The 24,899-nt window shown below is 38.0% G+C and overlaps 1 protein-coding gene across 1 annotated transcript; it reads right to left on the bottom strand.

The window, feature by feature from the left end:
* Positions 1 to 686: 686 nt before the first annotated feature.
* On the bottom strand, positions 687 to 18,104 carry MAT1A (methionine adenosyltransferase 1A). Its single transcript, XM_027893016.1, has 9 exons — positions 17,734 to 18,104; positions 11,082 to 11,159; positions 10,147 to 10,269; positions 8,315 to 8,427; positions 6,648 to 6,791; positions 5,751 to 5,969; positions 2,708 to 2,890; positions 2,076 to 2,209; positions 687 to 1,455 (listed from the first exon to the last, which is right to left on the bottom strand). The coding sequence occupies exons 1-9, from the start codon at positions 17,825 to 17,827 to the stop codon at positions 1,353 to 1,355; spliced, it is 1,191 nt and encodes a 396-aa protein (XP_027748817.1). The 5' UTR covers positions 17,828 to 18,104; the 3' UTR covers positions 687 to 1,352.
* Between the last annotated feature and the right edge of the window lie 6,795 nt (positions 18,105 to 24,899).

Here is a 24,899-nt window from a genome sequence, read left to right as displayed (position 1 = left end):
CTGTGATTAATCCACAGTCCTTTGCAAAAAAGTAGTTTGCCACTGTCTAGGAGAAGACAGCACGTGGGCAAAAAAACGTCCTTGCCCTCAGTCTGGACTGATCCAGCCCACATGCAGAGCAGTAACCCTGACCTGTCAGGAGCAGAGGTTGTCACCGGGTCGATCAGGAGTAAGGGGGCACACCATCCAGCAGTACCCAAACCCCACAGCCAAGGACTAGCACAGGCAAGGATGTTCTGTGTGCATGGGGCACACACAGCCAGCTAGGGTCAACCTCTTTGGCCAAATTTTAACCTCATGCTATGTCTTATTTTGCAGTTATTTCTCTGTGCTTTACTTTATTCCCAAATTACATCCAACACAGAAAGCCATGCAATAAACCTAACGTTTGGGAGCAAAAATTATGAAAGGATACTGAATAACACCAACTTAAGAGCCACAAATAAAAATACTTATTCACCAAGGTTCTATTAATCACAAGGACTAAAGAGTGATCACACGTATTAAAAGACAAATTCATATCACAATTCCAAAATCTAATAAAAAATTCAATTATGTTGGTAAACTAAAATCCTACAAGAGTATAAGAGGCTGAGCTGAGATGAACTATTACATTGCAACATTAAAAAAACAAAAACAAAAACAAACAAACAAAAAAACAACATAGAAAAAGAGACCCCTTTACATTCAGGGTAGGAAAAAGCTTTTTATTCTATGATTGTTGTTTCATAGGAGAGCATTTCTGTTTCAAAACCACAGGTAATTGAAACACAACAATAACAGCACATATACAGTGAAGGTGATTTAAATATTACATATAGGATAACATCTTTTATAAAAGAGGCCGAGATAGAGTTGGGCGATATTCAGCCTTCTCCCATCAAAGCAACCCCCAGCTGTATGCAATGCTAACTCCAGTAAGGAAATTGGACCCCAGAATTTCCCGTCATCTAATTAGAAGCAAGAGATCTGCTGATCCTTAGTCAGAGTTGGGAAAGCTGTCTTCACCTTTGCCCATCAAAGGTTTGAGGTTCAGCTATTGGTTTGAGTACCTGAGTCAAACTTTATCGAAAGAACCAACAGAGCAGCAGTTAAGAGTAGACTGTATTTTGTTGTCTTATGCTGATTAAAAAAAGAGACTCTGTCTCTTTTTTATTATCTGTTTCATTATCTTGGATAATGAAAGACACTGAGGGTTAAAAAAATCAATTTCCAAGAAAATATCCTTTTCTTTCTTTCCATTTAAAATCTAAAATTCCTTTTGTTGAATGCAAAGCTGTTAAATTTAATTTTCAGGAGCACCCTCATCATTAGTGGACTTCCTTTCTGTTTTTAAAAGGTGACTGCTAATGTCAAAAGACAAGTTTTTTAGGCACTTCCCATGGGAATTCCTTTCTTCCAAAGTGACCATAGCATGCAGTCTTCTGGTAAATGGGCTTTTTCAGATCCAAATCCCTGTGTATATAATAAAAAGAAGTGAAAATTTGTCATATTAAGATACTTCATGATAACTACTATTAAAATCCTGATGTTGAGAGCCATTTCACACCCTTAGTCGAACAAGCATATTCTGGAGATGCAAGCATACCAGTGAACATGTCCAATGGGGACAATAAAAGTGATAACACAACTTAAATGTCAAGTACTTCAGGACTACAGGCCTTATTATTGAGAATTATTAATTGTAGGTGGAAACATGAAATAATTTTCAATTAATTTTGTAAAACAAAACATTTGTTTTCACAGTAAAATAATATCAAATTCTTGCAATACAAAAGTTGTTTTATTTAAATTCCATATGCCGTTGAAGGCCAAATGCTGAAAGTATATGCTGCATATGAAACTTGAAAAATATATCTGTAATCCTAAAATATATGGCACATGGGGAGAACCATAAAAACTATCGACGGTAAATACTAACAAAATGACAGAATGAAAGTCCTCCTGTACTGCATGGAACAATCCCCTGCTAGTTCAAGAGGCTGCCTCTTACATAGCAACAGCTAAAGGTTTTGCAAGAAGTCATTTCTAGGATGTGACCACCAAGATATTTTCCTTTTTGTGTGTTTCTATACCTGACAATGACTCCAGGCCGAAGATCAAAGTTTTTGTGTACAATGTCCAGCAGCTCTTTCTCTGTTTTTTTGGAAGTTCCATAAGTGAACAGTGAAATGGACAATGGATGAGCAACCCCAATGGCATAAGAAACCTGTGTGAAAAAAGGTGCCATAGTTAGCCAATAAACACTGCACCTCAGGGGACAACAGTAAGCTGCAGAAGAAAGCATTCATTTTATGAATCTCCTTATGCAAACTAAGGCCTCTTCTTCACTCATCATATTTGCACAATCTATATTTGTAGGAAAAAAAGAGAATACTTTGAAAATGCTGAGGTCTCCGGATAAATTTCTTCCCCATTACCCAGTCACCCCATGCTCATTTCCATAACAGTAAGTGTCAGAGGCTTGAGCGCTCAATAAAAGTCCAGAAAAATGGCCCATAAAAAGAAAACTAAATGAACAGTTCCAGCTCCAAGAAGCTGATATTAGTGACATTGCAGTGGTTTTGAATGAAGCACATCAAGTCTTCTGTTCTTCAACCCCAAACCATCACCAAGACCTCTTCTACTACGGTGTCTTGTACGATGCATATTCAATCTGAAAAGGAAGCACCTTTTTGAGAAGAGCAACATTCTTGGCAATCCATACCTGGACCAGGACACGGCGGCAGAGCCCAGCTTTCACAAGAGACTTGGCCACCCAGCGGGCTGCGTACGCAGCTGACCGATCCACCTTCGTGTAGTCCTTGCCCGAAAAGGCCCCACCTCCGTGTGCTCCCCAGCCACCGTAAGTGTCCACTATGATCTTCCGCCCAGTAACACCAGCATCACCCTAGATCAGCAACAGAATTTGTCCATTTTACAATCTGTTCTACTGTAAGTTCTCAAACAAGGCTGTGCATTCTTTAAGGAGACTACAACTATGTGTAAGTTAAGTCACCACACAGGGAATGCTGTGGGGCAGCTGAAGGAATGAACTTGTCTCACCAAGCTACAACAGTAGCTAAAATTGTTCTTTAAAGCCAGATTCACAAGATGAGCCATCCATGCATTTGTCAAGCAGAGATTTACACATAGATAGCTAGAGCATGCACTTCCTGTTTTAAAAGTGAATGTTCCTGGCAATATGGAAACTTTGGTTTAGAAATTATGTACCTATGATACTCAAACCAATTACAGATTATTGCTAAAAAACTATGTGCCATATAGGAACCATTGAGAGATTTCACAGTTTTAAAAAAACCCAAACCACACATACAAAAACCCCCAAAAACCCCCACAACAAAAAAATCCAGGTTTTCATATCTTTTGGTCAAAATCTGAAGTTGTGTGAATAATAAATAGTAAATAAGATTTTTTTATTTACCATTAAAAGGTATTTCAGTGCTACCTTATACATCATTATATGGCTGCTGACACCCAGCAGATTCAGATTGGTGTCAGAGACTGTCATACAAATATGTACTAAAAACCACATTTCCAACTCCAAATTATTTATAGTCTAATTTAAACTGTACACAACAGCTATGGAGTACTAGTAATCGGTAACTGAGAAGGAAGGATTACTTCTTTCTAAGAACAGATACTTATAGATGAATACTCTAAAATATTAAATAAGGAAGTGCAGATAACCTTTTAGCTGCCTATACAACTATCCTGACTGCTCCTTACAAGAACTTTATATTTTCATTTGATCTGGGTTAGCTGATCAAGAGCTGACTAATTGTCTGACCCCCGCAATTTACTAAATCCTTTTAAGCTTTTGGTGTGAATGGAAATGTGTTCAAATTTTAAATTCAGTAATCTGCAGGCAGATTTGAAATTTTTTGTCTTAAAACATCATGAAACTAAAATTCATCTGCTGGAATGTTTGCACGGCAAACATGAGTGGAGAGTCAAAGTTTTTCTTAGGAAGGCTATGCACATACACAGAAGAAAACCTTTGGCACTGTTTGTGTAATTCTGCTAAGGAAGGAGCAAGATGTAAATCCGAATTTCAGATAACTGAGGCTGTCTAAAGGAACCTGTCCTCGGGTTCTTCTGCTTGACTCATCCTTATTTTTTGATGGCACAGACAGTTGCAATGAGAACACTTTGTGTACCCTCATGACTTGACAGCAGAACGGAGTGAGAGAAGAGAGAAATAAATGGACATGTGAAAGGGTGTTTCAAAGGTGCTGAACAAGCATAAAAGCATCTGTAAAGCATGTGAAAGTCATTATTGTGAAGAGCTGTAATGTCCTCACTGCACCAGAGGGTTTTGCTGTTGGGAAAACAGTGACAGCAGCAAAACTAATGATTTTGCCATAGCCAGAATTCAAGACACCACTGCACTCAAACACATAAAGTGAAAATCCCGAGTAAAATACATGTTCCTTCCTTAGATGAACTGGGCTGGAGGCTAAGGCAGCTTTCTACAGCTAGCCTTGTTAAAAATATAACTGGTAACGCTTCTCTGAAAAGTAACCAGAAAGTTCAAGATGTTCAAGACAAGAAAAGAAATAGTTATTTTCTGGTTGCTGCAATGCTATTGTAAATTGCACAAGGGATGATAGCAGTTGTAAGGTCACGGACACATAGGCTGATTGGCCCATACTAAGTAAACTTAGTCCAGGTTTAAAAAGCTGTAAACAGACACTTTGACGTGCCTCTGTTTGTATGTGCAAACATATGCAATAGAGCTCTAGCTAGTACACATCTGAAAGATTTACATTTTTAATGGGTGCAGTTCACTGCACACATCAAAATTTTCATATATGTAGCCTTTTTTGTGTGCAGCTATGATTGCTGCATTGGTTCATTCACTTCAAGTTACAGCTCAAGTTTGATTCTCCACTTATAGTCTAGGATGTCAGTGATACGCAAAATTACAGTGCTACAACCAATTCAATTGCAGAAAAATACATTTTTTATAGAAATAATTCTGGCAAATTCCAGTAAATGAAGGAATTTGAACAACAAAGGAAAAACAGTGTCTACTTGTGTTTACTGTAAAATTGAACCTAATTTCAGGAATGAGCTTTGAAATTTTGCTATGGTAGTTCTGAAAGGATCTGAAGACTAAAACATTGGCAACGGTGAATTTGTTTGCAAAAACTAAATCTGAGAGAGTGGAAGTTCTGCCTGACTTCTGTGAGTGCAGGATCAAATTATAATTCCCAGCCCCTGCATTGCCCAAATAAAGTAAAAGGAACATTTATTTTCTCACCAGAAGAAGCCTATTGGGGCTGATTTTCAGGACAGATGAACACCTTCAGCTCTTACTGGTGTCAGGCAGAACAGTGAGAGCTATGCAGATCTGAAAATCAGGTTCACTGTAAGACAAGTAAACCTTCTCTTTGTCCATCTCTCTGTAAGAAATGCTTTCCATGAGAAGGGACTGCATGTCTCACTCAGTGCTGGTCTCAAGAGGGTTTGAGGAAACTCAGAGCTGGGCTGTACATTCCACACGCAATGTGAGATTCAGCTCAACTTGCCTGCCTAGTCACAACACGTGTACAGTGTAACCATGCTCTCAGAGGTTACTTTGCCATGAAATCCTGAGCCCTCTTCCCACATACAACTGCAGGAAAAACTTGCACTACGCAGCTTTCGCCTTACACCTCAGGACAGATGTGCCAAAAAACTGAGCATTTAAGACACACAGAGTGAAAGGCAAGCCCATAAGAGCACCAAAACAACACAAGACAAACCTGAGGCCCTCCAATAACAAAACGTCCGCTAGGTTGAAGGTGATAAACAGTTTTCTCATCCAAGTATTTTGCAGGGACAACATCTTTGATCACACGTTCCTTCAGGGTTCTGCGCATGTTCTCCAGCGAGATGGTTTCATCATGCTGCACGGATATCACGATGGTGTGCACACGCACTGGGATCACTGCTCCGTTCTTCTGGATATACTGAACTGTGACCTGGACAGAACAGGGAGAACGAGGAAGAAAACACCAAAGTTACTATAAAATGTATTGCTGGTATTCATCAAATGTCATGTACACTACTCCAAAAGCAAAACTGTAGCAAAATCTCAGTGGTGATAGACATTATACTGATCACTGCTCATGTTGTTGCCAGGGTATGAGAAATGAAGCCTATTTTCTCACTTCATATTTTCTATGCTATGGAAGAAAACAACAACAACAACAGCAAAAAACCAAAAAATAAACTCATCTGGTAGACCATCTGATTCTCTATGAAATCATCCAAAATGTGTCTTTTAGTTGGGATTTCCATCAAAACTCCCAAGCCTCAGAAATTTACATTCTCAGTGCATCTTGAAAATGTCAGCCCAAATCCCTAAATACAAATAAATCCTTTGGATGTCCTGCCAAGTTTTCAGTGAGCACAAAACACTTAAGTCTGAAGGATTAAATGTCTCCTCACTGGTAGGTGGTTAAGGGCTCCAATACAACTTAACCATTTTCCAATAGTCGAGCAGAACAGTATCATAAGCAGTGGAAAAGCTTTATGTGTTACTTGCAGGTTATCCTGATACCTTAACACCTTTTCTTTCCAGAAATACTAAATGGTTTTGAAGACAGCAATTGATGTGCTCAGTTTTCAGCTATCTGGACAACCATAGCAGTATTTACCTGTGTCTTAGAGTCAGGTCTCAGCCAAGGAAGTTCTCCAGTACGCCTCAGCTCTGCTAACCTGGCATTCAGTTTATGAGCTAGAATAATTGTTAGAGGCATACATTCTTCTGTCTCATCAGTTGCATAACCAAACATCAAACCCTAGAGGGGGAGAAAACGTACTTCAATCACTCTTAATGGCACCACAACCAAAGACAATGAGATTTCATCTGAAGCAAAGAGTAAGCAGTACCCTCAGGTTTACTTTCTCCTGTTTTACATTACAGTGCAAGAAGCCTAAACTCAGATCAGGCTCCAACATGTTACAGTGTAATGAGAAACAAACCATGTTCCTAGATTTTTCAATTGGAAACCTGAAGGTTTACATGTTGAACTGGAAACCTGGATAAAAATGGAGATGTTTCTGTGGAAAAAAACCCCAACAAACTAGATTCTTTCACAGAAAAAAAAAATTTGCTGGAGAAAAAGTTTAAGGAATATTTTGTCATAGCAAAAATGTTATCAGTAGCCTGAAAAGGTTGCAGAGGCTTTTGCGCATGAGTACAGACACAGACACTGCAACTCGCATCTGAAATGACAGTAGAATGGGATGTGAGCACTCCATGAAGGACATTCCATTCACCAGTTTAAGGCACCTGCCTCAGGTTTTTCAATGCCATATGCTTCTAGTCACAGCTTCTACCAGTATTCACTCATGTTCCCAGATTATAATTTGTTAAATAGAGTTAGAAGCATTTCCTTTTATGGACAAAAGGAGAGAGAAAAGACAGGAATGTACTTTGATGGGAATGGGAAGGGAGGCCACCAAAGTGCCAAAGAAAATCAGATATCTTTTCATCTTATGTAGTATTATGACTCCATGACAGTGTAAACCCATTTTAATTTAGTCCTTAAGGGATTTTTTGAACAATATTAGCTTGCCTCCTGCCCTCTGATACCTTCACTTACAGTTTTCAACAGCATTGTTATAAACTAGATATTACTTCTAATGATAACTACTATAAATGCTAAACTCACTCATACTGGCATCAGTCAGATTATGGAGTTTTTGTGTTGGTGTCTCTCTCTTAGGAACATACCATAATTACCTACATGTGTTATTTAGCTCACAGAAATGCAGTTTGGACAGCCTTAATTATGTGGAACAGTTATTACAAAAGCTGCCTCCGGGAAATAAGTGAGAGTTAAAAGCACTCTGGCATTCTTTGTGCTAATGCTGAGAACAGTGGAAACATCACCTAATTTTTGGCTGTGCAAAATCTCAAAAGCTCTGTGAAAGTGAAAAGATCCCTTGTTTATTCCATCTTACATGACAAGTCTTGCTGTAAGATGAATGGACTGATGAACCTAAATCTACTCAGCAAAAACATGAAATATGTAACCAAAAACCTTTTGCTAAGTTCTGAAGGGCACCTCCCCAGCTACTACCGACTGCAAGAGCTCTCCTTACTTGAATGGAGTGCTAAAACAAGCACCAGGACAAGCCTGCTCTCAAAGAACTTTCAACTGTTTAATAAAAACACATTTTTTATTTTGGGGTAGCCCAAGACAGAAGTGTGGAAATATTTTGACGAGGGTTTTGACAAAGAAAATAGGGCAGTAAGATGGGGTAAACTTCTTCTACTAAAACATCTTTGATGCTTTAGATGGGATGCCATGTCTACCTGATCTCCAGCACCAACATCCTCTTCATTCCTGTGTAGATGAACACCTTGGGCAATATCAGGTGATTGTTGTTCCAGTGCCACTAAAACATTACATGTCTTGTAGTCAAAGCCTATTTGGAAAAAAAGAATAGCAATGAATTAGCTTTTTCTGTCACAATTAGCAAAAGTAACATGGAACCATATGACAAAATTTTCATTTTATATAGGATACCACATTCAGAACGCAAAACCTTTCCACTGTTTTCAGTAATTATTTTGTAAATACTACACTTGAAACCTTTTTTAGGATGGTGTGGGGTATATAGGGTTGCCTTTTCTGCTTGTTGATGCTTATTTTCTCCTGCACTGGCTCCCTGTGCCAAGCCCATTCAAATTATTAATGTCAACTCAGAAAATTAGACAAAAAGGTAAATAATGAGTCTCTCCAAAATAAATAGTTATAAAACCTTCTACATCAATTCGTGGAAGCTGATGTTTTCAGCAACTGAAGGCTCTGCTCTCTAACACATTATTTGTAATACATGTAAGGTAGTGTCTGTGCCTAAATCTCTCATGGGGCTTTGTGTGAACCACAAACAGAGAAAAAAAAAAAAACAACCCAGATTCAAGTTTCACAGCAAATCTTGAAGTGGGAATTTACACAATTTCAAAGACCAAACGTAAGGTTTTAAAAAGAAATTGGAAGAAGATTGTGGCAAAATTTTCCACCTGTTCCCAGGTATATTGGTAGTAACTTGCTTCTCTTCAAATCCAACCTTTCCTAGAACTGTAGCCACTGACAGCTGCTGACCAAACTTATGTTTAGCCAGTACAACATATACACATGTCCATATGCATGTGATCTACTTGAATGCTCTTCACTCTCTTTTAAAGTAAACTATGTAGGAAAGAAAATTGTATTTTTGTATAATTGTTTGGTTTAATTTTTATTTTTTTTACTTCTAGAAATTGCTTTTTACTGGGTCACTGCATCTCCCCTCATAATTTTTGGCAGTTAGGATAAACAAAAGATTTATGACCTTCTAGATTTGCCAATGTTTTCTATAAGCACTGTTGTTACATGATAGTGGAGGCAACCTGCAGATGTGCTGCAGTAATATTCTCCCACCACAATCTCCCTGCAAATTCAATAGCAGTTAAAGGACTGCAGTAAACAACTTTTTAACCAAAAGCTCTTAAAAGATACACTCTACTGTAACAGACTACTTGGAATATTTATACTGTATAAACAGACACATGCAAATCAGAAAGTGAAATGTGTTTGGTAAGTAGAGCATTTTGTTGTTTTAATCATCTGCAAATCACACAAAACAGGTCTGCACTGCACCCTCCTCAAGTAGTTCTTCAAAGCTAACAGAGCACCCTCGACACTGAGAACCAGCTTTACACCTGAAATTCCAGATGGTACCACAGTACAAAAATATAAAGGTACAATGAAATGAACCGTGTTTCTTCTCTCTCTTTCAAACCAAGATGCATCCGCCTGCTTGGCAAATGTAAAACCAAGGGTCAAGTTCATTCAGATTTGGAGGAGTAGTAAGTTCTGTGGCTCAAGCTTCTGGCTTGAGCCAGTTAACTATTCTGGCCTTATACCACAGTTCAAAGTATAGTCTGTCTATTCACAATTCAGTTTTAACTAATAAGTGGCAGTTTCTTACTTACTGGGATAAAGCCAGAAAGTGTATCATGTAGCACCATGCAAACAGCTTTCACACAGTATGTTCAGTTTTTATCAGGCTTGCTAAAGTCCATGTATGGAACTGGTGACAGACCTGTTTTGCACTTGCTATTGCTTGCTCTTTCAGGATTTCATGAGTTTTTCCACCAACCTTTAGCTGAGTCATCATAGCCAATATGTCTAATTGCATCTCGGACAACTCGCTGATAATCCACAATAGCACGAGATGTGATCTCCCCACAGAGCAACACCATTCCTGTCTTACATACTGTCTCTGAAAAGAGAGATGAAAAGAGGATTACAATAGCAGAATAAGACAGTTTAGTAAGAAAAATAACTGTGTGTTGTGACGATGGTGATTTTGAGAGGTCTATTGGGTATATACTGTGTAAATCCTTTCTACCCATTATTTTAGCATTATTATCCCCTTCCATAACAAATTCATTTCATATTCACCATATGCCTGAAAGCAAGGAAAAGACTAACGTGTCCTATTTACAAATGGGAAAGTCAAAACACTGAGCATGAGCATTCAGTGATATGCCCCAACTTTAGGGAAATTTAGCATTAAACCATGATTTTTAAAGCCACTTTAACAGTTTAAGGTATATACTGAGGCTAAATAAAACTAATGAGTGATCAACTATTTTGAAAACTTGCCTCCAGTCCCAGCAGGAAGAATCTGAAGATGGGGTTTAGTTACATAATACATGAACTGCAGTAATAACCCAAGATTTGATGGTATAACTCCAAGTAGATTTCAAAAAACAAGCATGAACTTGGACTGAAAAAACAGTACTTTATTAAATAAATAAACTTGTCAACAAAACATTCAAATATTCTTTAAAAAATCCACTCTAATCAAGCCAAATCTGTTTCTTCCAGGACAATTCAGTCCACACACAAAATCTTCAGCCCGCTTAAGCTTCAGTCTTTATAAAAACTTTTACCGTCTCTTCTCATCTCTCCTTCTCTTCAAAACTGAAATTCTTATGTCATTTTTTTATGAGTGAAATGAGCTAGCTCTTTTCAACATGCTAAAAAAAGAATGTGTGATGACTTCAACCAAAGTAGTAAACAACTTACCACAAGCAACCTTGGCATTTGGGTCCTGTCTGAGGTGGGCGTCTAGTACAGCATCGCTGATTTGATCACAGATTTTATCTGCAAGACATCAAAGCTGTGATTCAAAACCGTAGCACTCAATACAAACCATGGACTGCTTGCGCCACTCTGAGTAGGTATTTCAGAAAGGAATTCTTTTATTGCTTATTACTTGCATATGTAATCCAGCTAAATAGAAAGATGTATGAAGCATCCTGCAAAAAAACTCCATAGATACAGTGGGGAATTTACTTACTGGTGTAAACTAACAGTGATTATAACTTCACCTGTAGTTTTTTTACACTTAGGTGTGAAACAATGAACAGGGGCTGAGGTTTTCCTCGCAGCCTTTTCCTCCTCTAACACCACAATCCAATACAGCATGCCCTCCACACCAGGGATATTCTAACAGAAAGATGATGTTCCACCACCAACTTCCATTGCCCTAGCAGAAAGTTAGAATGTATCTGACCAACACTGTGGGTAAAGCCTAAGAAAGTATTTAGATCAATACAGATAATCACAGCTCAGTTGAAAGCCTGTTCCAGGTTTGCTTTTCGTCACTGCTTCCTACCATCCAGCAACGTTGCCTCCTAAAAACACCTGCACCGAAAGCAGCAGAGGGAGTACACACACAGGAGCAAGAAGGGTTTATCAACTGAAGTTTGCCTGAAGTAAATCTTTAGTTACCTGCCAAGTACAAAGGTTTCAACTCAGGTTTATCGTAATAATCTTTTATCTATTTCTTTCTTTTCTCATGCTCATAACAAATATTGAATCTTATTCAAATAATGTAGCTAATCTAATGAACACAAAAGGGCAGCCCCCACAGCAATGCCTTCTACATGAAAATAGCAAATTTTCTCATATAATTTAATTGTATCATTCTTTAAAAAAAAGTCCAGCATTGCATACTGTGTTTAAACTTTGCCATAACGTGGCAAAATAATCTCCTACCTTGCCCTGTGCAACACAATCTGCTGGAAAGCAATGTTTTGTAAGAGTCTGTCATTAGAGGCTTTTAATACATTTAACCTCAAATCAAAACAAATTCTCATTTATTTTCAGGAAGATGGTGTACATTTAGCTAAGAGGGACAAATCAAAGACTGGAGAACCAATGTGATTCTGATACTCTTGTCTCCCATATTAGCCACTTCAACACAAAAAGGATGAACATGAAAAGCAATTAACAAATGTCAGCTGCATTGGAACTTTCAGCCTTACAAGAACTGTACATGGATTACTAAATCTGGGACAATTACTATCAAACAGGAATCAGATACCATTCTTGCAATTTAATCAGATGTCCAACTGAACCTTGTTTAGTAAACCTGGGGACACAGGTGGCAGGAGTGATTGAAATGTATCTCTGCTTGATCTCTTCAAATTTTTCTTTTTTATATGGAAATAGAGCCATATTTTCAAGCATGAAAGAAAAATTATTGAAGAAAATATGTAATTTTTGATTATCTGGGTAAAACAACAAAGCAAATGGGGTTAGAATGGCCCTTCTAGTGCAGGTCCAATGTCCTGTTGGTTCTAGTGGCCAGGACTGGGGTTTTTTGTCTTTTTTTCACCACTCAGAATTTCTATGCCATGAACCCTTGACCCCTGCCCTTGCTCCACATGAAGCATGCCATCTGCTACAAAGAACCTTATGTGGGCTTTGCATGCTGTGGTTGAAATTAATTAATGAACTATAACTCCCATTAAAGATCTTAAGGGACCACAAGTCATAGCAGCCAGTGAAACCAATGAGTGAAGATTTAACAGAATGTTTTCATGAAGTTGGTTGTTGTTTTTTGGGTTTTTTTAATTAACTGTATCATTACTACCTACAGTATTTCATGGATATTGAAAGCAGCTAAATCAGATAAAGATTCGAAAAGCAAAATCTTAAAAGGGTGAGAGCCACTGAAACCATTCATCTAGAGTCACTCAGGATTCCTTTTCCCTTCAAATCTCTACATGAAAATTAGATATAATTTTAAAAGGTATAAATGAAATTCATCCATCATTTACTAGCTTGTGTGAAGAATTCTTTCATGAAATAATATTACCTGTGTATGAAGGTCAGACCAGATTATATAGTGGAGGTCACTTCTGGCCTTTAAAATCTACGTGACAACCCCATCACTGAAAATAATAAATTACGATAATTTAGTGTATTATGCTGAGAACATGCCTTTATCTTAAAGTAGTTTGAGGCAAATCAGTTTGATAATTCATTACATATCTGATTATTGGTGCAATAACCAGGAGATCTAGTGCAACTAGATCCCCAAATACAAATACAGATATATCTATCAAGACTGGAAAGAGAAATCTAGCTGGATGATTGGCTGATTAATGCATTAAATTAAAGGCATGTCTATTAGCAAAGGTCTCAGGTGTAAAATAAAACCAGGCATTCTATTTTTAGTAATGCTTAGCAAGCTTTGTGCACCCTTCATTCTGTATTCAAATATCTCATCTCAGCCATCTCATTTCTCTTATCAGCTGCTAAATATGAGAGGATATGCTTTTTTTTTTTTTTCCTTTCCTTTTGGAAACAGGGAAAGCATAATGGACCACCTCTGGTGAGACATTATCATCTTTAAAAAATGCTTTCAGAGGTCAGAATTCAGTTCATGCATCCTTTCATGTAGTGAAGTACTTTCCAATACAATAACTTTTGCAAAAGGGATGTCTAAGCTGAGGATTTCTTGACTGAGAAGGAAAGTATTAGATAACCATGTGTTCTTTTCATGAAATCAAATCATCCCACAGACTTATCCTTACAGCAGAGATGCCAAATAGCCATGAAACAATTTTTGCTAACTATAAAATTAGTTCTAGGGAGACTGATGATAAGCCCAGCCCTCAAAAGTCCAGTTATCATATTATGAAGTAAAGGAGGTGTTCAACAACAAAAGTGATCTCCAATAAATAGAAGGAGCTTCACATTTTCCAGATAGTAGGATGTAAGTTTTTTATATGAATCTAGAATATTTAAGAGCCTAACACAAATTCTCAGGACCTTCCCAGGAAGTTTCTCAGACTCACCACACATAGAAAAAAATCCTACGAAGAACAGTAAAACCTGAAAATTTAATTTCAAAAAGCTGCACTTTTTGACGTACAACAAACAGGTGCAACAACACTTCTGACTCTGATGGTGTAGTAAAAAACACTGAACATTTGAAATGGCATGGTTAATCTTCTTCAAAACCTGTGATCATCAAAATAAAAGTCAGCATTTTTAATGGTATTTTATTTATATCAACTGAAAAAAATAAATAATTTTAAACTAGAATGTGAAATTTTATATTCCAAATATGACAAACTGAGACATTCTCAGTTTTCTGGTAAAAAATTAAAACAGTGAAGAAATGCAGATACTTATCATGAGCATTTCATCAAAAAATGAGCTTTCCACCAAAAAAGTTTCACTAGAAAGACTTCAAATAGCTTAATTATGCAGTACATTTCTGCTATTTAAAAGACTCTTGAGGAGTGCAAGTTGATAGCTGCAGTGATACTGCACTATTAACACTGTTTAAATGTCTTGTACATCTGTTCTTTGTTCAATGTGCAGCTAACTGAAGTATTATGTATATCATTAGGTATATATAATCTTAGATATAAGACATGCAAGCATCAACTTGTTGGAAAGATCTACATTTTCTGGTTTGTTTTTTTTTTTTTTTCTTTTGTGATTTTTCCCCCCTGTGAATATCTAGGAGATAAACACATGCTTTTAATATGGTTGAAAATCTGAGGGTGCTTTTAGCAGATGTTTGCTCTTATATTTTTAAAGACTCCTTGATACTTTCTGGAAAACTGAATGACATTTAGTTTGCAGGAAATTCCATCTGAAGTCACAGCAAATAGGGGAAGGAATTATTCCTAAGTGGTTTCACATCTGTAAGACATTGAGGGGCAGAGAAACACGGAATGAGTTTCAAGGCACTGTCAAACCACTGTGCAGCACAGACACAACTGGACTAAGCAAAATGGAGCAGTGACAAACCCCAGCTAACTAAATACAGAATCTTTCTCTTGCCCATGCTACTGTCTGTGTGCTTTTATTATTCTACTGAAATGAAGAAGTCTTCAGAGAATTTGGAATTTACTCCACTAAATGACTAAATGAATAAACATCTGAAAGGGATTCCCAAATGCTGCACCCAAGTGATTTTGAAGAATCTGGATTGAGAAGATGGGATAAACAGTCTTCTATAATGTCTCTGGGGAGCAGAGGTAATACCTGTATGTCAAGTGCTGGCAGCTATTACTTGCTTCCAGGGAATTTGGGCTTCTCAGTGACACCCAGCTGGAGGCGTTGCACAGGTATAAGGCAGTTCTTTGTATAAAATAAATAAGCACATAATTTCTCCTGTTTTTGGATTAAGGAGGAGGTCTCCATTAAAGCATTCAGTCCTCACCTAATATAATCAGAACAATTCAAATTTCCACCAGACAAAGATCTGGTTCAGGATCTTTACTTCACATAATGCCCTCTAGCAAAATTATACTATCAGATACGGAAGAGAAATAATCAAGAACACGCAAATTATCCATTTTGTATAAACAGAGGAAATCAAAACTCATAATAAAATTCTATTGTTACAGATAACGTCAGAAGCCCAACTACAGCCTCAGGCACTGGGCCTCATTTTAAGAAATAGCCAAGATGTTCCTGGGTGATAAAATCCTAGTGGCATGTCTACACCTCTTGTGCAAAATCAGAGAAGGAAAAGGGGGAGTTGGCCAGGATGCAAGGGAGATCAATCTGCTTTAAGAAACTTAAGAGCTACAGCTGGGACAATTAAGATCCATTGCTGGGCTGTGTTCAGGAACAAGAATTTGCTGGACTATCTAGAGTTACTTACTGCCAACCTGTCTTTCTTTGATCTGGAAAATCGGTATCTTCCCTTTGCCATAGGGTTTGGGTTTTCAGTACCCTACACGGAGATCTAGGCTGTTTAAGAAAGTACAAGCATCGCAGTCTTGAAAACATCCAAGTAAATTTCCATTTTCTACTCACTCTACAATGAACCTCCCAGGTGGCCTCTTCACTTCTCAGAGTACCCAGAGACCTACCAACCTGTGCCAGGTAAGAGGCTGTACCCACATCAGACAACTGGTAACAGTGTTTCTCAAGGGCCTGCCCAATGTTTTAGACAGGAGAAAAATAATGTTCATGAGGCTTAAAAGAAAGCTACTGAGGGCCAGTGGAGTGTCTGGAAATAAAGAAGAGAATGTGAAGAAGAACTGAAAAGTAGGCCAAATTCTAAAGCAAGAAACAAGATAAAAAGAGAACCAGTGAAGGAAAGAAATCAAGGGACAAAGCTAAACCTGGGGACTCAGTTGAACTCTTTCTGATCTGAGAGTTCCCTATTATTGCCCCGAGGGGATTAAAAATAATGAATAGAGTAGCATAAATTGTGACCTGTCATGTTTGGAAATACCATCATCCATTTAAAATTAGCATACTGTATAATGTTATTTTTCCTATGAAACTACACAGCACTACAGATGCTGGATTTAATTATATATAAATTTGAGATAGGACCTATGTCCCAAGGACAAAACCTGGCTGTCATTTTCTGACTGTGTTACATCAGAAAGAACCCCAACTGGTTTAACCTGATGTAGCTGCCTCCACATTGATGGAGATGTACTCAATTGCATCAGCCATGGATTTGATCTGCAGTAATAAGTTTATATCATATGAGTATCAGAACTATAGACACAAAGTTCTTATTGCCAACCTTTCTATCGTCTACTATGTCACTCCACCCATTTATGAGTTACTCACATAACATGAACACAGACCTGAAAAAGCCTTATTATAGCAAAAAGTACAGGCCACCAAATTGGCTTCTAAAACAAATACACTTTTCAGGACATCAAATAGCCTATTGTCCCCTGCCCTCACTTGAGGGAACAGTTGCTGTTGACATAAGGTACATGTTTATGGTGGATGAATATTTGTTTTCAATAAAATTGAACTAATCTCTGCTGACCATACATAAAGTTTAGCAAATAACTGTCCACTATTTGCTTAAGCAATTCCATATATTGCATCAGATGATGGAAAGGGGCGGGAGGCAGCGAGGTTGGAAATCAGTGATTTTGCCCCGTACAGCTGCTGGGACCACTAAAAAAAGGCTTTAAAACAGGCTGCTTAGGGATATTCCTTTGTGGGGTGACAGTTTTAAAGCATTGCATATGTGGAGGACAGTTTCACAGGGCCCATAGAGATAGAGAAGTCAAAAAGCAAGCTATGTGTTCTTATCCATATGTGAAACTTGAGTCTGTCAGAGATACAGTACTGTCTCCACAGGAACACTGAAAAAAATTCAGATGAAAAGGAAGGAGCAGCAACCCTAAGCCTCAGTATCCTCCTCAGTTTAACACACACACCCTGCAAAAACACGTACACTGTTGGAAGCACCCTAGTTATAGCAGTTCTGCAGTCTGTATGGACAAAGTCCATACAGAAGAAATAAAGTAAGAAGCACCCTGTTACGTGTAACTTCTATAATAAGATTAATAGCAGGTGAATTCTTCTTCAGACTTTTAAAAGATTCATCTTAAATGAAAACATTATTCTTTTTACACTTTTGCCAGAGCCAGTTTCTTACCTGGATGTCCTTCTCCCACTGACTCCGATGTGAACATGAAAGCCCCTTCATCATCCAGCGTGTAATCACATAAACCATCCACTGGTCCATTCATGGTTGTGATGCTTTTCTTGATGAATTACTATAAATAGTAGTGGAAGAGTTCTACTTTTAGTGCCTTCTCTTTAAGGAGAAGGTTCTTTATCAGCAGGACTATGGCTGTCTTCACTTGTTACCTCTCGCTAACTTGCCTTTCAGTGTGTGAAAGCAGCATGTGCTCGCATCTGGGCATGCATGCAAGGAGAATGCATGTGCCTGAAGTCTGTATCCCTACCTAGCCTGATCTGTCAGTCCCTGAACTGCTCCTATATATGGAAAAGTGAAAGTGCCTAGATAATCATGTGAGGAAAATGGAAGAGCCCATTTCTTGGCAGGGGAGTTAGTTAACTTTAGGATATTTCACTAATTAACTCAGTTCTTGGAAACGTTCCGGATTCAACCTGTGCAACATTGGTTATCTTAGCAATTCAACTGAGCATGAAGTAACGCAGGAGTACTAGTGACAGCTCAGGCCAGCTGCTTCTTCAGTTTGTCTCTCCCCTAATTCTGGGATCAATGTTGTGCTTTCAGCTGTGTGTTGGGGTTTAACAGAATAGATACAAACTCTGTAAATGCATGTCTTTCCTAACAAAAGACTGGAAGAAGTTTGCTCTGTGTCATGTAACTATATTTTCCTTTTACTTTTTCATCTCTAGAAAAGTAGAATTCTCTCCTTAAATACTTTTCATTTTCATTCATTCTTCGTGCACATTTGAGAGACGAAACATCTGATAAGATCTAGCATGACGGCTGCTTCTCATTTACACAGACCTCTCCCTTCAGCCTTTGCTTTTCTTTTCCTGTCTCTTATTAATCCAGATCCATTTTAATTATATTTTTATATCATATTCTCATAGTATATTCCATCACCCTTAGAAATACAGTAGCTGCCACATCTGAGCACTCAGTGATCAGTTCTGCTACGGAAAATTACTTGTCAGATGGCTCGTGTCTGGAATATGCTGATGGTATGCCAGGTATGAAGACAGATGGCATTTTGTGGGTATTTGTGCCTTTAAGTTACTATATAAAAAACAAGTAAACATAACCATGGGGCATATCCACAAAATGCCCAGCACTAGTGCACCATTATAAATAAGTGCAATTATCCTTAATTCCTTTAGAGGAACCATTATAATCTCAATTTCAGACCAAAGCACAGGTCTATCAAAATAAAAATGTCTCTTTACTTCAACGCACAATGAATCATACTCTCAATCATTCAAAGTGTACCTGGTACTTGGATTGGAATGTGTTCTACAGCCTTTGCCATTTTGACAGCAATGAAATCCTTATCACTCAGTTTAAAAACCAACTTAGTTTACTTCAAGCCCTTGGATTAAAATTTCTGCGTTGCTACATAGTTATGTAAGAATTCATTAGAATTTTCACTTTCTACCTACATTCCTGAAAACAATAACCAGTGCCTGTGAATGTTCACCAGTAATCTGCTGCAGCATTGGCCCCTCTCTAATTATCATTGACATGAAATTGTTCATTTCACATACTTTTCCTTGGTTTTCCATTGTAGACAATTTGTCTCATGGAATGATAAGCACTGGTTACACTTAAAAAAATGCACAATTCACACATCAGATACACATTATGAGGGACAGCTTTCCCTTGAGTAAACTGTCATCATCTCACTGGCATGAAGGTACTATCCCAGTCTGAATAAATTACGCATTAACACACCCAGAAAAAGAATAACTAACTATATTAACCCTAGTTAATGGGTAACATTCAAAGACTATATTACCTCTTGAAGTGATAAATATTCATTCTTAAATACAAATGTTTTGGGGTTTTTTTCTTATGGAAGCACCAGAAGACAATGCAAATGGACTAAACAATTCTAACAAAACCCCATTTTGTACATGTTAGGAGTTTTCTTTCTAATTCTACAAGCAATCATCTAGTAAAGGCAGACAAGATCAAATATTGTCAGTCTGTGAGTTCCATTCTCTCTTGCTTCTGGTTTTGCTCTTTTTTGATTTTAAATGTCACTTAAGGAAAAAATTATAGCTTGGGAATCAGCATTCATGTTTTGAAGGTAACACTCAAGCAGAATGCAGAAGCAGGCCTCTCTTATTACATATAAAAATACCCCCCCCCCCCCAGAAGCTCCTAAAATGTTGAAGAGCACAAATAATTTGACATATACAAGGAATGAGTTTGCAGGACCACTGTTTATTTTGCTTTTATAGTTCCTCTTTCTGGACTCACTTCTGTCTAGTTAAAGGTCCTTAAGACCTTTGGTGATCATCCCTTCATTGAAACATTCTCTCTGGTAATAGTATTCTAGAAATGTTGCACAGCTGCATTTTACATTAACTTGTGTAAAACTTCCAGTTTGAACTTCTTCCAGTTGTGGTTTTACTATCAAGAGTAACACATTTGCTTTATGGCCATGAAGCACCTCAGCATGTTCTCTTCTAGGACATCTGTGACCAACGCTAAAGCACCCTAGGGTTAGGTAATGTTTAATTTGGCTCCTCTTCCCAGACAATTTGACATTTTAAATATTTGTAAAAAGGTAAGATAGTGCTCTACCATCATGTCTTTTTGGCACAGCACTTCTGCCTATGAAAAAGAAAAAAAAAAGGATGATAAAAGAATGATTCATATCAGCGTTTTTCCCTATTCCATTTTATTGATAGTGACTCATCACTCAGTGTAAAAGGCTTCCAAATTTTATATTAACTTTCATACCATAGTCAACAGCTTTGTAGACTGAATCCTAAGAAAGTTTCTCTGTAAATCTCTTTATGGTTCATATATTGTCCATTGCATTGTGTTATCTTTTGACCACATTCTATGACCTTTACTCAGAAGACACCTAATGGTAAAATCTTCTAAATTAGTATGATTCCCATGCTTTGAAATGAGGCTAAAGACAGGAAAATAATGATGTGAAAACAACAGTGCCCTTCTGTATTGCCCTATATTGAGTATAATGTCAGTTGCAACCACTGGAACAGCAACGTGAATATTTCTATTAACTGAGTCTCCTTACTTGGCATCATCCCATGGTTTTGCTACTTTTACTCATGGCAGTTCTGCAAAACAATCCCTCTTCTAGTTCATATAACAAACATTTAACACCTGCCAGAAGGCATGGGTTTACTGTAGTCCTGAGAAAACCTTGAAAGCAATGAATAAGATAAAACTGACCAAAAAATTTATCAATGACGGCTATTGCTGCTGCTGATTGTCTAGACATATATGACTCATAATTGTCTTCCACCATCCCCATATCACCATTGGTGAAACAGAGCTTAAATCAGTTCAGCAATTTCATTACCTGGGAAGCAGCATCTCCTTGGATGGTAAGATTGATGCAGAAATAGACAACAGGTTAGCAAAGGCATACAGAGCTTTTGGTAAACTCCATAAAAGAGTGTGGCGAAACAAACACCTGAAGAAAAGTACAAAGATCAACATTTACAGAGCCATTGTACTGTCTACTCTTTTATATGGGTCTGAATCATGGGTCATTTACCGGCACCACTTGCGTCTCTTAGAACACTTCCATCAGTGTTGCCTCCCTGCAATCCTGAACATCCACTGGACTGACTATGTGACCAACACGTCTGTCCTTGAACAGGCAGCAGTCACGAGCATTGAGGCCATGCTGCTGAGAACTCAGCTGCGCTGGGCAGGGCACGTCTCCAGGATGCAGGACCATCGCCTCCCTAAGATCATGCTATATGGAGAACTCGCCACTGGCTTCTGCAAGAGAGGAGCCCCGAAGAGGAGATACAAGGACTGCCTGAAACAATCCCTCAGCCTTGGCCGTATTGATCACCACCATTGGTCTACCCTGGCCTCCAATCGGGAGGCCTGGAGACACACCATCTATAACGCTGCTGCTGCTTTTGAGAACACACGCAGGATCACTCTCGAGGAGAAAAGACAATGCAGAAAGAATCGCATCTCGTCGATATCACCTGGGGAGTCTTTCTGCTGTGCCTTCTGCAACCGGACTTGTCTATCTCGCATTGGCCTTTTCAGCCATCAACACGCTTACAGCAAGAGTGGGTAGAGCCCTTCTCAAATCTTCGTTCACAAAGCCTAGCCATGATCATGATGATGATGTCTTGGCACTAGACCTCATGACATTCTCATCAGATCATTTCACTTCTTTCCTCTTTTTCTGCCCTTATTGGCTTCTGTTTCCCTCATTCCCTTGCTTGAATCCATTTGGTTAAAACAGATTTCCTTTTCTTCTTGTTTTTTTTTTTTTTTTCCTTTTTTTACATAATCCTTTCCATCTCCCTACCTGTCACTACTGATGTCCCATTTAGGTGATAAACCACTGAATATGGAGTCTTTGTGGATGAATTATGTCTGTAGAAACGAAAAAAATAGGTTTGAGCCAATAGATTAGAGATAAAACACTGTAACAGCAGAAGGGGAAAGAAGGAAGAAAGTAGGTATCTTTAAGACTTGGTGACCTCACTTCAGCTACAGAAGAATCATGTTTTCCCTGGAAGCAGTACAGGTTTATACTCCACTCCTACTGTTTCACCACTGTGGTAACTCTTAGGTACCTTCTTTTGAGTGAGGAGCAAATTGCATCAAGAACTCTGATGAAATTCCACATTACTAGAATCAGTCATGGGAAAACCATTTCTTGAGCTGTGTAATTTGTCTCTCTCATCACAGCTTTTAAATCTTGAGAACAGTGACTTGATCTGTAGAGAGCACAGACTTCACAGGAACTCAAACTTACAATTGCACTATCATTAAAGAACCCAAACATGCTTAAGTTTAGCAATATACAGAAATACTTCATGCACACAATTTCATACCTAAACAACTGTGTTTTGTTTTCCTAAACAACTCTGTTTTGTTCTCTCACCTTTATCTTCAGATAAGGCATTATTTACCGAAGTTAACTGTTCAACAGTCTAGCAGTTTAAGTTTCTTATTTTGGTGTTCTATTCTCACTTCACAAAAGGAATTTACTCCTATGTAATGCCTGTGGAAACAAAACAATTTTGCAGGTGTTTACAAAAACAACTATAACATTAGTTTCATTTTTCATAGTAGCTGTTTACTATTTGTAGTTTGTATAATACAAATAATGTGTTTTCAAGGAGTTACTGCAGTCCATTCTTTTTCCTATTGGAGATACACACTAATTACACCAGCCTCATGGGAATGTGTTTGAGGGCTTTTTGGTTTGTTGGTGAAAAGCCTTGTCTTAGCGTGTACATCTTGGTTTGGGGGAGGGAGATGTTTTGGTTTTGAAGTTAATAAAAGGAAGATTTGTTAAGTTGTGTTTATTTCCTTTGCATGAAGAATGATAAGAGCAACAGCGTTTGAACACCAGGAACTCAAGACCTGCTTCCCACCTGCTCCAAAACTCTCACTGCTATCTATTATTACCTGAGAGTGGTTCAAGGCCTCTCAGATGTGCAGGTGTAGAATTTCACTGGCTCATAAACATTCAGGGTAAAATAAATACTGTACAGCAGGAAAAAAAAAAAAAAAAGAGTGGTGACTGTAGAAGGAAAGGAGGTAGTATGTGCCCTGAGACAGGGGTTTATCACCAGCATTTATTCTTTCGTATCACCTTTCACCTTCTCAGGATAGGACTATGGGACCCCTGCACGTGGCCGTAAACAATTCAGCTCTTTCATTCTGCAGGGGTTTTATGACTTTTTGAATGAATACCAAATCCAGCCAGAGTAATTTATTGATCCGTATTCTACGTAACACACTCCAGTTATTCCAGAGTTAGAGAAATCCTCTGCTGTATCTCCTATTTGCCATCTCTTCCACTCCCTAAGAAATCTTTCCAGGTTCTTCCATTACTAACAGCAAAGAAAATAATTAATTTTGCTTCTCTCCCATATGCTTGTCTTCTTTGTATCTGTTTGACCTCAAATTCTCTATTCTAATGCATCACTGAATCACAGAACATTTGAGGCTGGACAGTCTCCAGTCCAACTCTCTGCTCAAAGCAGGACCAACTTGAACAGGTTGCTCATGGCCATGTCATGAAGTAGCATGTGCCAGGGCTTTATATATGAATGGAAACTTTTAATTTGCTTCTTAGGAAATAATTAAAGCTACACTGGGAGCTAAGTTCCGATTTTATTAAATTTTCTGTTTATTCACTTAATAAAAGTCATAGCTGTTTATGTCTCAACACTGAAAATAAAATTAAAAAGTCTGTTTCCTAATCAGTCTTCATAAATATGCACTGTTGTACCAGAAATGGTGAAAAAATAGCAAGACTAGTTAAAGTTTAAAGTTTTCCCTTCACTAAATGGTTTCTATTGCTTCATTTAAACAGCATTAAACCATATTGGTATATAATTAGCTCTGCCCTTAGTCTTTGGCAGTATTCCTCTTTAAGTTATAAGCTCTACAGAGCAATGCACAACCATTTGGTTGTGTTACACCCTTATGTGAGGGTCTATTACAAGAGAATCACAAATTCTGTGTTATTCATAATTGATGAGAGGATAGAAGAAAAAGAATAGAGCCCTGCTCCATATTCACCTCACACAGCTAAAAGTTTTTCATTTTGAAAATATAGCACTGTCCAACCTACATATTTAGGATTTTGCTTATAATCTATTATAGTAAATTTAATGAAATAACCCATTCATTATCAAAGTTATGCCTCAGACAGGTATGGAAAAGTCTTCAATTAGAAACTGTCTCCCTTTAACCTTACAAAAAGCTATCTCTGTATTTTCATTGGATGTTTCCTCCAGTTGCTATGGTCAGTTGTTTGGCTAGGGAAAGACTGTCATCTGATATGTAACAAAGCACAACACCTAATTTCACTCACATGGGGTCTGACCACACATCAGATACACACAGCCACAGTTCCTTAGCACTCCTTGTTAGTGACAGGTATGATCACCTGCCCAGACTAAACCCCATTACAGCCATAGATCTCTATCTCAAAAACAATTTGGCTACGGAACTTCAGCTGTCTTCCATCAGCTTGGGATCTGTACAATCTTCTGCCTTCCCGTGTCTTGTGACATAATTAGTGTATATATGTAAACCATTAGGATTTCCTCAGTACCTTAGGAAACAGACTGGTGCATTTAAACAGCTAT

Source organism: Empidonax traillii, unplaced genomic scaffold (genome assembly GCF_003031625.1).
Source record: "Empidonax traillii isolate 1590-97213 ecotype Southwest subspecies unplaced genomic scaffold, ASM303162v1 scaffold376:size1174107, whole genome shotgun sequence".
Classification (NCBI taxonomy): domain Eukaryota; kingdom Metazoa; phylum Chordata; class Aves; order Passeriformes; family Tyrannidae; genus Empidonax; species Empidonax traillii.
This window is presented reverse-complemented; position numbering and strand designations above follow the sequence as displayed.

What these genes read in the sequence shown, in the direction of transcription:
- MAT1A (XM_027893016.1), bottom strand. Translation starts at nt 17,827, where the DNA reads ATGAATGGACCAGTGGATGGTTTATGTGATTACACGCTGGATGATGAA. An exon ending in ATGTTGGTGCTGGAGATCAG is followed by an intron (nt 6,792 to 8,314) that starts GTAGACATGGCA and finishes CTCCCCCTCTAG; the next exon opens with GGTTTGATGTTTGGTTATGC. An exon ending in GACCTGACTCTAAGACACAG is followed by an intron (nt 5,970 to 6,647) that starts GTAAATACTGCT and finishes TGTTCTGTCCAG; the next exon opens with GTCACAGTTCAGTATATCCA.